Here is a 14475-nt window from a genome sequence, read left to right on the forward strand (position 1 = left end):
AATGAGTGATTGAGATGAAATGCTATTTAGATAACTGAAGAAAAATAATAAATATAAACAGTTTATAATTTTTTACCATAGAATATCTTTCTGGTACCCAGGTAAATGCTGAATTATTATGGCTGTTTCCCCAAGAACTTAGGTATTTTCTCAATTTCCACTTCTCTCCCAGCTCCTCAGTTTTTCTTATTTATTAAGAATTCAAAGTAGTCTCTGGATTATTCCATACAAAGTTTTGTTAAGTGTATTTTCTATAGTTCTCTTTGGTAGCATTAAGTATCACAAATAAATTCTCCTGCCCTATCAAAATTCCCAATTAGAATAAACAATATGATGAGAAATCTGGTTTCCAGTACATTTTGAAAATAAATTATTCATTCTGGAATAAAGCATAGAACACTGCAAGTCACGTTGAAAATACTGGTATTATTAGGATTACCTGGGAAATAACTAGCAGAATGGAACAACATCACTGAGACACATATGTCTATATGTGTGATGATAGGATGGTCCAGAGAATCTCCCAAAGGAAAAATAGTTATATCTTCCAGCTTTTGCGCTCTCCCTTTGTTATTGATATTTTATATGCATTACATAATACCCATAATGTCAACTCTAAAAGGTATGTAGTTATATGTGCCTTTTGTAGATTAAAAAATTATGATTCAGGATAATGAAATAACCCCCAAGATTATCTGTTAAAATTGTATGTCCAATTGGGAGAAACTCACAAATATGAGAAATATGGGGAGAATGAAAGAAGGGATGGAGGAAGGAAGGAAGGAAGGAAGAAAGGAAGGAAAGGAGGGAGGGAGGAAGGGACAGAAGGAGGGTGGGTGTGAGGGAGGGATGGAGGAAGAAAAGAAGGGAAGGAGGGTTATTTGAAAAGATAAACTTTTGTCAAGATCAAGCGAGAAAATTTTAGATAAAGCATAAATTAATTGAATACAAAATGAAAAGATAAAACTGCAGATACACAAATGAAACTTTAAATATGGAGGAGTAGTATGCATAACTATAACAATATATTTGCAACACAAATAAAATGGATGCTTTTTTAGGAAAACATCAATAATCAAACTAGCCAAAGAAGTAGAATCCAGCAGAGAAGGAACTTCAATGAGGCAAAAAAATCCTCTGACTAAAGGACTAAGGCTTATGTTTTGTAGTTTCTATCAAACTAAATAAGAAAAGAAAATTAAAATATTAAAAATAAAATATTCTTCTAGAATAGTGATTCTCAATGGAGGAAGGGAAATTTTGCCCTCCAGGGATCACCTGGCAATACCTAGAGACAATTTCCATCATCATAACTGGTGGATGGAGGGCAGGGATGCTGCTAAACTTCCAGCAATGCACAGGGCAGCCCCTCATAACTAAGAATGACCAGTCCACATTGTCAATAGTGTTGAGCTGAGAAACCCTGCTCATATAAAAAGATGGAAAGTTATTCATCCAAATTTTCAATATTAACATAATATAAAATTAACAAGATTAAAAGGAAGGAAATTCTAAACTAATATTACTTATGAAGACTGATGCAGTGTTATAAGTAACTAGCAAGCATTTAAAAATTTTTGCATTTTAACCCAGGGGATTTGTCCAAAGTGTTAAAAAAAGATTCAACTTAAGAAACTTATCAATGTTATTACTATACTAATAGCTTAAAGGAGAGAAAACATGCAGTTTCTCAAGAGATGAGAAAAAAGTATTCAGAAAACTTAACAGCAATACATGGCAAAAATTCTTTTAAAATGCAGGAATGAAATAAAGGTCTCCTAATGAAGGACATCTTCCAGAAATCCAGAGCAAACATTTTAGTGATGACAAAAAGCATTTCTACTAAAATCATTGTGAAAGAACAGAGTTCTGTTAATATTATTACAAATCTATTCAACACTCATGGGAGAGTTTTTGGTCATGACAAAGGACAAGTGAATAGATGGAGATACTGCTGCTTTTGAAAAGATACAAAAATGTCTTTACTTAGGTTTTAACTATTTTTTAAATTGGAAAATCCAAAAGACTAGATTGCAAACTCTAAAATAAGATTTAGGCAAAGTGACCACACAGAATATGAGTGTATACAAATTAATAGCTTTTCCTGTTTACAAAAATAACTAGTGTGAAAATTTTATTTAATAAATGATTTAATCACAACACTCACAAAACTATAAACTATATTGAAATAAAAATTGTGTTTGGCACAGTATGGGGATCTCTGACAGTTTAGCAAGGAAAATAAAGATAAGCCTCTTCAGAAGAAGGTCAACCACCACATCAGGAGCCAAGAGTGCCTACAACTGAAAGCAGGAGAATGGCATCCAGCATCCATGTGAAATCTAAGCCCCCTCTTTTTCTAGAGGTGGAGAGGACATCATCTTGATAAAGATGTGGAGTGGACACAACCATTCTAAGGTCCACAGGATGGAGGAATAGAGTATGGATTAGAGTGGACTTACTGATATTCTATTCATGAACTATTGTGATTAGTAATCGAAGAAAATGTGGCACTGGTGTGGAGAAAATGGCCATGGTGGCTGCTGGGAAGAAGAGATGTGATGTGGGGGAGTTTTCGGGACTTGGAGTTGTCCTGAGTGGTGCTGCAGGGACAGTTACCAGACATTGTATGTCCTCCCATGGCCCACTGGGTGGACTGTGGGAGAGTGTGGGCTATGATGTGAACCATTGACCATGAGGTGCAGTGGTGCTCAGAGATGTATTTATCAAGTGCAGTGAATGTATCATGATGATGGAGGAGGTTGTTGTTATGGGGGGAAGAGTGGGGTGAGGGAGGTGGGAGATATATGGGGACTTCATATTTTTTTAATGTAACATTAAAAAAATAAAGAAAGACAAAAAAAAGAGAGATAAGCCTCTTCAAAGTTTTATCATTCAGTGGCACAAGAGTCTTTAATGCAAAATGATAAATGAGTTCTAAAATGTATTAGGGACTGTAAATGCGAAAATGTAGGCCAAATTTGAGAATGACAAAGGGGAAACTTTTCCTTTGAGAAAGCAAAATATAACATAAAGTTATAGCAATTAACAAAGTAAAATTTGGTCAAAGGTTTAGAAAACAAAATGTATATACTCAGAAAAGAATAGTATTTCCCAAAAAAATGTATTTGGATAGATAAAATGATGACAATGGCATTTTACTCATTAGAAAAAATAACTGATTATATAATAAATCATAATAAATGATGTTTGATCAATTGGTTAACAATTTATAAAAGCAAAATAAGATTCCTATTTTAAACATCTCTGCATATGGATTAAAGATTTAATTAAAGATTTAATGACAAAAAACTATATAAATCTTATAATAAAAATATTTTATGACTTGTTAAGTCTAAATAAGATGCAAATATAGCATTAAGGAGATTATCCATACAGAACTCTTGAGCAAACTTAAATACTACCACTGGCAAAAGATATCTATAAACAAAATATGAAGCAAAATGCAGGATATCACATGCATTAGAAAGTCAAGACCAAAGATGTGCCCTATCTACTTAAAAATGACAGTCTAAATAGAAGTACAGAAACTGAAATAAACAGAATATTTGAAAAGATTCAGAGACATAGAATTAACAAGCACGGTAAAACAGGGTGAATAACTGGACATTGAAAAAAATGAAAGCAAAAAACCTAATCTGGAATATTGAATCGGACCATACAGGGAATGAAGGGTGTTAGTAAAGAGATGGTTGGAACTTCCTAGAACAGAAAGAAAAGAAGGTGATTTGGCCATTTTGGTAATAAACCTTGCATAAAAATACCTGGCTTTTGATCTTGGCCATTCCACTCAATAAATAGTTATTAACTCAATGCTCAGCACCCATTGAATGTTCTTCTTCTTTTGTTATTTTTTGTTTGTAACTTGTCAATAAATTTGATGGACGAGATAAGTGCCACTGCTCATGTTAGAATTGCTTGGAAAGCTTTTAAAAAATATGACTTCAAGCTCCCAGCCCAGACCTCACAACCCAAATCTCTATGGATGGACACCAAGCATTGGCTGTAAATTTGCATGTCTGTTTGTTTGCTTGCTGATGTTCTGTGGTCTGAGTGATGGTGAGAGAATGGAGTCTCGAAAGTGGTAACATAGAACTGATGGGTATGTTCAGGGGTTTGGGTCATGGAGGAAATGGTGGACATTGGGATATGTTACTATGACCAGGACAAATAATAAGAATGCAGAAGTCCTGAGGTTTTGCTTCTGTATGGAGTAGAGGTAAGACATTTCTTGCCTGTGTCCTTATCTGTAAACCTTAAAATATCCCTGATGTGCCTATTTCCAGTTGTTTCTGTGATGACCAAATGCTAAGATGGATTTGAAGTACTTTTTTCTAATTAAATGGTAATGCTAGGTGATTAAAATACGCTTACAGGGAAGCGGACTTGGCCCAGTGGTTAGGGCATCCATCTACCACATGGGAGGTCAGCGGTTCAAACCCCGGGCCTCCTTGACCAGTGTGCAGCTGGCCCATGCGCAATGCCGTGCCACGCAGGTGTGTCCCCCGCGTGAGGGATCCTCATGCGCAAGGATTGCACCCCATAAGGAGAGCTGCCCAGCGGGAAAGAAAGTGCAGCCTGCCCAGGAATAGCGCCACCCACACAGGGAGCTGACACAACAAGATGAAGCAACAAAAAGAAACACAGATTCCTGTGCCGCTGACAACAACAGAAGTGGACAAAGAAGAAAGATGCAGCAAACAGACACAGAGAACAGACAACCAGGGTGGGGAGGGGAGATGAATAAATAAATAAATAAATCTTTAAAAAAATATATGCTTACAACATAAGAATTCTGACAAAAGCATATTTCCTAACAAAGAGGGATAGAAAAATCAGTTAAATTTAAAAACTGGGTGAAGCTTTAGACAATATACAATATATATCAAATTTAGAGGCACTTAGAATCTTAACAATTCACTCCATGTCTTTGACAAAGCTGGCTTTGAAGTTTTGTCCTGGAAAGAAACATTTGTTTGCAAAGTTTTTGCTGATGTATCTCTTCATTCCCACAGCCTTCAGGTAGACCTATCTTCCCCAAATTTCTAACACTTCTACCTCTGAATTGCAGCTAAATGTACCTTCCTCACTCCAGCCTCTGTTTATTCCTCAGTCTTGTGTGATTAGCTCTCACACTCCCTGTCCTTTGGGCCTGCTCTTTCTAGTTCTCGCATCTTACCTGTCTCCCAGCAGAGCAGGGAGCTGCCCGCTTTGTATATGGGTGGCCCTTGGATTTGGCCCTTTATAAAAGCCCAACACATAACTAGCTCTGCTGCTAAGAGACCTGTGGGACTTGAAGGTATATAATCAGACAAATTGTATGGCCCTAGGTGTTAGGACTAGAATTTCCCAAAAGCCTCCCCACCCTAAGGTAAAGCTTAAGCTTACATCCCAATTTAAAATATGTTATTGATCACTTTTATAATTTTAAATAAATATAAACATTATTTTTCTCCAAAACTTTTAGTTGTTTTATCTTAGTTTCCAGCTTTATAGAGCAACAGAATGTAAAAATATCCTTGCAGTACCTTCCTCCCATTTCCCCCCTCCCTTAAATTCAATCAACTATAGCATGTTTCCCAGGACAAGATATATAAAGTTTGCCTAAGTTTCCTTAGCTGTGATTAAATCTTTAATATTTGCTTTTAGGTTATTTGAGCTTGAAATGCAAATTAATTTTTATTAAAATATTATTAGATGACCATTATTCAACACAGAATCCAGAGCATATGTATGACTAGAGAAAAGAATGAAATATAATCCAATATCAAAAAATATATTACTGTGAGAGGAAGCATTCATATGTCAAAATAATATAGATTATTTCCTTTTATAACTGTTCAATTATGTCAAATTACTATTTAATTTATATCAGTCCATGGTTTTTTATGACATCATTCTGTTTTCTCTGGAATGATGTCTGATAAGAGGATAATGACAAGCTTTCTTCATTATGTCATGAATGACATCCAGCTAGTTATTCATAACATTATGTCAATGCTTGGAAATTTTAATGTGCAGAAAAATATATCCTCAAGATCTTGTTAAAATTCAATATCTGATTCAGTAGATATGGAATGACATCTGCATTTCTGATTGTGTTTTCTCATTCCTACTCTGAGGGCATATTTGATAGCAAGGCTCTAATGTGCTCTACATTTTGTAAGGCACGTTAGATCACAGATTTTCCAGGGCTGCATGCACAGCACCCTTGAGTAACCCCAAGACATAATTGCTATCAGTTGTTGAACTTTTTTGTATTCCTCTTTCATTTTTGTTGAAGTACATTCTCAAGCATCTAAAAACAGTGAGTTCATGGGTGATAAACTTTCCATTTATATAGTATTTTTTATATAGGGTCTGTTTTAGTTTGCTAAAGGCTGCCAAGGTGATGTACTAGAAATGGTTTGTCTCTTGCAAAGGGGATTTATTAACATGTAAGCTTACCGTTCTGAGTCCATGAAAGTGTCCAAATCAAGGCATCATCAGGAAATGTTTTCTTTCTCTCTTGAGTTGCAGATCAGGCAAATGGTGGCATTTGTTCATCTCGACTCTCTACTGGGATCCTCATACTTTAAATTTCTGTCTTCAGTCGTTCCTCTCATCTTCTGTGTTCCATTGATCTCAGCTTCTGGTTCCCCAGGATCTGCTTTCTAAGCATCTAGGAATTATCCTGTGTCTGTAAGTTTCTCCCACTCATAAAGGACTCTAGTAAGATGACTAAGAACCCACCCAGTGTCACACAACCTAATTAAAGACCCTTAACTGAAGGAATTTAATCAAAAGTCCCCATTACTGTGTTTACATGCACAGGAATGGATTTGTTCTAAGGAGCTGATCTTCTGGGGTCTACCTAGCTTCAAACTGTCAGAGTCTGTCCAGAATGCCCTTTTATTTAGCCCTTCCCCTTGATTGGTAGATTGACTCTGTATAAAAGAATAGGTATTGAATCATTTTCTCTGAACATTTTAAGGTTTTGTGTAAATGCAGTGGTTAAGTGGTCTCTACAGCCAGCCAGAGATAAAATTCTGTTTCTGTATGTCTACCTCTCTGTGTTTCTTTACCTGTAACATGAAGATGTTGATTCCTAATTGGGTTGTTTCGTGGTCTAAATAATTATGGAAAAAGCGTACATATATGGGGATTAAAGACTTGAAGACATGGAAGAACATGTCTGGGAAAAGTAAAAGAACTAGGAATATTGGATGCTTTAGTTAGAGAGTAGAATGCTCAAGATTTGAGAGATAAGCAACTCCAAGCTCTGACATGGAAGGTTATCTCCATGAGTGATTGGATGTGGTACTGTGGAGATAAAGATCAACAAAAGGGAATATATAGGAACTATGGGGCAGTAGATGTGGACAAACTCTCCACACAAATTTATCAAAGTTTCCCAGGATTCTCAGGTCAAGATCCTCAGCAAATGTTTCTCCCATTGACTGTTCTTGATAAATTTCCTTTTCTACCACTGTCCTTGCATCCCTTCAAAAATAATTCTCACATTGGTGTGGTTACAAGTTTATGGTACCCAACCTTAATTGGTTACAACAGTGCCCAGAATCTTTATACATACTAATGGAGACTGGGGTACAGAGCCAGTCTATGTTGCAGGTAATTAGGAGGGTCAGTGATGAAGCAGCTATTGAAAGACTCAGACTAGGAGGGCTCTATACGGTCAGAGAGAAATGATTGACTTTCCTAATACACACTCCTTTCAGCAAGCCATTTTCAACTAAGCTTGAAAAGTGATATGATAGGACTGATGAGCAACTTGCACAAGACCTTAGGGGTCATATATCCTTTTGTCATCTGGAACTGTGGAAGAAACAGGAAATGTTGATATCCAGCTCTTCCTCTAGAGGTCACATCTAATAGGGCAAGAAATTTTCTCTTAAAAAATTTCAGTATTCTGAGCACTTTATAAACTATATTTAAAAGAAACAAACACATGCAGAAAATACTTTGTAATCTAAAATAAACTTAAAATTACATCATCAGACTGATACCCAAAATAATAAAACTTTGACTATTTCTTGAAATCCTGGACTCCCTAACAAAAGCAAATGTGTTCCTCATATTAATATACATTATGCTGATGTGTGAAGTGTATCATGATCTTTTTGAATATGTTGATCACAACCTACCATAAACAATTTTATGCAAACCTGGTAACATTAGTAACTTTTTGCATTAGTTACTTTTTTCCCTTTAAATGCATGTTGGGCTTTGAATTTTGCAAGGTATGCCTTCTGAGAAGTCTGACAGCATTGTATTGCAAGGAAATGGATTTCTTCTCATTCTTAAATGCTTCTGTCTCAAATCTTCCTTTGTTCTCATATATTGGGGAGTGTTGAGAGAAAATAAATCCCCTACATATAAGGATTAAGAGTGAGGAACAGTCAATGTAGGCTCTGACTGTTCTGAGTGAGTGAAGAAGACCTTCCAGCCTACAAAGTTTCAAAAATGACAAGCAGGCCACCATCTGCAAGCTCTTTTATTACCTACAGAAGTGGAGGCCTTCAGGGCAATAGTCACCCCAGTGCCGACTAAAGCACTAGTAGATGACAACATCTTCATTAGATCCATACTCCTTATATATGCATTCTCATCAATACATGCACTGATTTATAATCTCATGCTATCACATATGAACCAAGGCATACACATTCTCAAGCATGTACTTTCAGTGTACTTGAACTCACAGAACAGTTTTACACTAAATAGTCATATCTAATACAAATGAGTATTCATACACACAAATGCAAACTTTAACATATACTCAAGCTTTCACTCACACATACACCTACTCCCAATAAAAGCCAGGCCCTTATAAACATGCATACTAACATATTTCTAAGTACACATATTGACACACGTACATCAACACATTTTCAATTTGCATAAAATATGCCTTTGATGCACATATTCTAAATGAAGAACTATTCATACATGCAGATAAACCCTGACTCCTGCAATGGCAAAAAACACACATTTTCACATATGAAATTACCTGCCCTTGTGTTTGCATATACAGAGGAGTGGGGGGAAATTAGGGGTTAATGCTTCCAGCTTTAGTCTGAAGTCTCAGAGGAAAGTTGCATCACTGTAACACAGTATAGGTCAGGAGGAGAAAGCAAGCTAAAGTCTTGGGGGAAGGGAAAGTCCAAGTTCAGCCTTTAAAAGAAGCTCCAAGTTTCCTCCTCTGTCAAAGGCTGAATCTCCGGAACCACTGAAAGCTGTTTGTTTATGGTTATGCCTAGATTGGTCAGAGATAGCACAGAGGTCAAAGGTAAGTGTTTCCCAGCGCCCAAGGATCTCTGTCCTTGCTAGGAAGTGACAGACTCAGATATGCTGCAAGAAGCCAAAAGGGCATGCACTGTTCAGAAAGGCATAACTCAATGCAGAGTCTGGACTCAGAGCACCTTGGTGACTGTGCTCAGTCTGTAATGGGGAGAAGATTCACTATTCCACTGTGCCTTCCTAGGAGACCCTAGAAAGGTAGAAAGGCTGCCTTCCAACATCACCCCTGTACAAATCAGCTGAGATCTGAACCCCATCCTGCTCCATTATCACTGCTCTATGCATTCCTGTTAAGCACCCCAAAGTGAGAGAAAAAAAAAACAACCACGAAATTTCCCAGCAGCTATTCTTTAGCAAGATATCATCAGTCTATTTTATCCTTTCTCTGGATTGAACAACATGACTGAATTGATAGACAGAACCATTTCCACATCATGGGTGAATTAATCAAAGAGCTGCAGAACCAGTTAGTGCCATGACTAGATTCAAACCTTGGACTCACAGATCAAAGTTGAGCTCCACTCAGTTTGAGAGCATAGTTCTTATAATCATGTTTCATGTCAAAATAGGTATCATGAGTTCTTAAAGTTGCACTGGATTTGGGGGAAAGGAAAAAATGAATCTGAAGTCAATTTGTGGTCACTCTAATTAGTATATAATGCTTGAAAAGGATATGATCTAATTTCAGCTTTCAGTTTTCAGCATACTCACAAGAGTTATGGCCAGTGAAAAAAAGGAAAACTATAACTTTTAAAATACTATGGAAAGAGATGAAGCCATGCTGCTCAAAAAGGGATATTATCTTGTTTTCCTCTCCTTACCTGTAGGGAATACACATTTCCAGTCTTCAACAGCAAACAGATAACTTGTATGCTCATGAGAAAGTCTCCTACTGACAACCTCACACACTAGACAAAAAAAAAAAAGGACTGAGAATTCATTAACTCCTGTTCTGCGCCACGTGACTTGAAGCACTGACTCCAGCCATGTTAGGTTCAAATGGCTGTGAAGGGAAAAGACCAGGGGATTTCTGAGACTGAAGTCACCAGATTCCATGGGCAACAGGGAAAAGTGCAGAGAGAAGAGGGCATGTGTCAAGGCAACTTCTTTTCCCTCTTCAGAGTTGGGTCCCAGGTCAACTCTGTCCAGGGATAAAACTCTGAGAGCAGAAAGTCAGAGAAATCAGCATGGAAGGAGAAAGTTGAGAAACATGCCTTAAAAGACAGACTTATGCCTGTGAAAAGACTATGGAAGAGTCTGAGTTTCTGACGGAGGGGAGGAGAAAACCATTTTTTAAAGGAGGTGTGGAATGTGGGTTGTTGATGCCTGTTTGGAAAAAGAGCTTCAACCTCAAAACGAGTATATAGAACAAAATATTTCTCAATTAATGATCAAGTAACAAAAACAATAAAGATCATTCCAGAAAAGGCAGCCCATCCCCAGAAAGGCCAGGAGACCATCTGGAGCCTATTCCTGAGGCAACAACTCTAGTGAAGAAGGGGAATTCAAATCTGCCCTGATTCAGTATATATTTGTGTAACTTCTCTTCTTTCCTAAACTGTGTCACAGTATAGCACCCATCTCTGCTCTATCCAACCAGGGTGAGCATCCAAATCATCCTCTAATTGAAGCAACAGTGTACACTACTGACAGTACCGACTGTGGAGTTCTGCACTCTGACACTAATTTATTATGTGACATGAGCTGAGTCACTTAACTACTCTGAGGTCTATTTTACAAGGAGGATACACAGGTTGTATCAGAATTAGAAACAATAAATTGAAAAAACCTTTCATTCTGTGTCAAGAAAAATATTAATGCATTCCTAATGAATCAAAGAGATTATTATGCATCTTGAGAAATTGTATCATTAGCCCCATCACCTTTACCAGTGCTATGACAGGGATGGTCTAAATATGTTCTTCCATGTGCCCCTGTGCCTGTGGGTCAGTATCCTTTCACATGGACAGGACATCAAGGAGTCAAATACAGGTAGAAAGGGAGACTCTAGCTCACACAGAATATGAAAGACTTTGGGAAGACCAGGTCAGGCAGAATGAGTTTTAAAACAAAGTCCAGATAATGTGTCTTCCTGAATTTTCCTCATGCCCCAGATATGAGTATTCATTTCAAAAGCCTTTTAGCTATTATCTCAGTGAGATGGTACAGTGGAAAAGGTGTTTAGTTTAGTCAAAGACTGATAAAGCCTGAGTCCCATTATTCTTGTACAATTAGGGTTGATTTGAAGCCAAAAGATGACAAACTCAGGAAAAATTAAGAGGAGGCTAGGCCTATTTGGAATCTTGAAGAAACCTTTTTTTTTTTAGGAACATTTGGATTCTGGCTGAATGAACATTTGGTCAGTCACCAAAGGCCATTTCTTAAGCAAATTCTAACGAATACACTTTTTTCCTAGGTATTTCTTCTATGAAGAAGGTAAGAACTAAAGCTTTCATGCAAAGGACAACTGAGATTAAATTGAAAATGTGCTGTAAATATCCATGTGAGCTGATGTGCCATTGACTCTGAGAGAAGTAGTGGTCACTAGAGGATCAGATATGGATCCATCCATGTCATTCAAGTAGAGTAGACGGACATTCCCCAAATGATTCACTGGCCAGCTAGCTGGGCAACCGCTAAGATGAGAAACTGGTGTAACTGTTGTATGGGTATGACATAAAAGTCATATCAGGAAGCCTGGCCACATTTATCAGGACATTTAAACATACAGTTCATCAGCTAATGAGTTAGTTCATGGCCACTGAACCATGTCATTTATTTATTTATTACTTTATGCAACGTTTATTAGTTTCCTACAACTCTGTTTAAAACACATGATATAAAGAGATAGTACAGAGTTCTGTGCAGACTTCATGAGCATTTTTGTTTAGGATAGATGTTGGCAAACTACAGATACAACCAAATTCAGATAACTGGTTGCTCTTGTGAATAAAGTTTTATTTGCTTTCAGGCACACTCACGAATTTATGTATTTTCTGAGGCTGCTTTTGTTCTACAATGTTTGGATGGCTAGTTGTAACAGATATATAACGGTCCAAAAATGCCTAGAATTTTTATGATATGATCTTTCACAGAAAAGTTTCTGACCCCTGATCTAGGAGGATTTGTGCAGTAAAATTAATAGGATAAACTATAGTTCTATAATGGATCAATCAGTAATCTTCCAGTCCAAAACTTTTGTGACAAATATACTACTATCAAAACTACCATAACATTTCTGCATTAATTCCATTGGACAATGAGCCAAAGAATTTTCCAGACCTGTTTTCTACCCTACAAAGTTGCAGAAGTGGATAAAACAGATTGATGCAAAGAAGAATTTATGGGAAGGGAATGAAGAGATCAGTTGTATTTCTAAAGAATAGCAGAGTAAGAATTCCTATAACATTGTCGAAATAGCTTACATTTAGCAAATATAATTTAGAGAAAAATAATTGACTTTTAAAATTAGTACTCAATTTTAACTGATATGTTCTGATTCAAAATGGGTTTTTGAATGACATAAATATGAATAAAGCATAAAGGGTAGCATTGATTCATATTGAATAATTGTATTAAAATTATTTAAATTATTCCAGTTCACCATTAAAATCAATTGCCACATTACCCAATTGTCCTATCCAAAGACTATTAATTAATAATAAATAATTGCTTTGATTGTTATCATCTTCAGATTGTAATACCTCCCCAACAGAGAACAAATTAGCCAAACCATGATGTTGACTTCCAGGAACAGCTCTTCTCATCCTATGTACTTTATTCTGCTTGGAATTCCAGGACTTGAGAATTCCCACTTCTGGATTGCTTTTCCATTCTGTGCTATGTATGCTATCGCTGTACTGGGCAATATCACTGTCTTTCATATAATCCAAACTGACCACACACTCCATGAGCCCATGTACCTCTTTCTAGCCATGTTGGCTATCACGGACCTGATTCTCTCCTCCTCCACTCAACCTAAAATGTTGGCCATACTCTGGTTTCATGCCCATGAGATTGAATACCATGCCTGCCTCGTCCAGGTGTTCTTCATCCATGCCTTCTCTTCTGTGGAGTCCGGGGTGCTCATGGCCATGGCCTTGGACCGCTATGTGGCTATCTGCTTTCCACTGCGCCACTCCAGTATCCTGACCCCTTCTGTCGTGGGCAAACTGGGGGCAGCTGTGATGATAAGAGGAGTGCTGTGGGTGAGCCCTTCTGCTTCATGGTCTCCAGAATGCCCTTTTGCAACAACCAGGTCATTCCTCAATCATATTGTGAGCATATGGCTGTGCTGAAGCTGGTGTGTGCTGACACTAGAGTTAATCGTGCATATGGGCTCTTTGTGGCCTTCTCTGTGGTTGGCTTTGATATAATTGTTATCAGTATCTCCTATGTTATGATTCTGAGAGCTGTGCTGCAGTTGCCCTCAGGTGAAGCCCAGCTCAAGGCTTTCGGCACATGTGCTTCCCATATTTGTGTGATCCTAGCCTTCTATTTCCCAGCCCTCTTTACTTTCCTCACCCACCGCTTTGGGCATCATGTACCCCAAGTGGTACACATCATGTTTGCTAATCTCTATCTAATCATACCTCCCATGTTCAACCCCATTATCTATGGAGTTAGAACCAAACAAATCCGGGACAAGGTTATCCAGGTCTGTTGCAGAGAAGATCCCTGAGCCAAGATTACAACATTACCATTGTACTAATCTCCCCACTGTTCGGGGACATCAATGAGTAAAGTTGCAAATTCATCAGTTATCAATGCAAAGTCATCTCATGAATAAGAGACCCAGATGTTGGCAACACTCCTGCTGCAAGAAAAATGATCCTCAGGAGACTTGGAACAAGAGAGGTCAGCAACCCAGATGCTCAGATACAGAGAGTTGTGCTTGATAATAAAAACTGAGTTTGCCAGAAGTGGGCTTGGTCCAGTGGTTAGGGCATCAGCCTACCACATGGGAGGTCCATGGTTCAAACCCCAGGCCTCCTTGACCCATTTGGAGCTGGTCCATGAGCAGTGTTGATTCACGCAAGGAGTGCTGTGCCACGCAGAGGTGTCCCCCATGTAGGGGAGCTCCATGTGCAAGGAGTGTACCCCATAAGGAAAGCCACCCAGCGTGAAAGAAAGTACAGCCTACCCAGAAATGGT

At 37.8% G+C, this 14475-nt stretch overlaps 1 protein-coding gene across 1 annotated transcript; it reads left to right on the forward strand.

Annotated features, from left to right (window-relative positions):
* The first annotated feature begins 13049 nt into the window (after positions 1 to 13049).
* LOC101426003 (olfactory receptor 52R1) lies at positions 13050 to 14002 on the forward strand. The gene is given in 2 exon segments (XM_004447280.4): positions 13050 to 13530; positions 13533 to 14002. Coding segments are annotated over 2 exon segments (945 nt in total). The 5' UTR covers positions 13050 to 13055.
* The last annotated feature ends 473 nt before the right edge of the window (positions 14003 to 14475 follow it).

The sequence above is a fragment of the Dasypus novemcinctus genome, chromosome 10 (genome assembly GCF_030445035.2).
Source record: "Dasypus novemcinctus isolate mDasNov1 chromosome 10, mDasNov1.1.hap2, whole genome shotgun sequence".
NCBI classification, from domain to species: domain Eukaryota; kingdom Metazoa; phylum Chordata; class Mammalia; order Cingulata; family Dasypodidae; genus Dasypus; species Dasypus novemcinctus.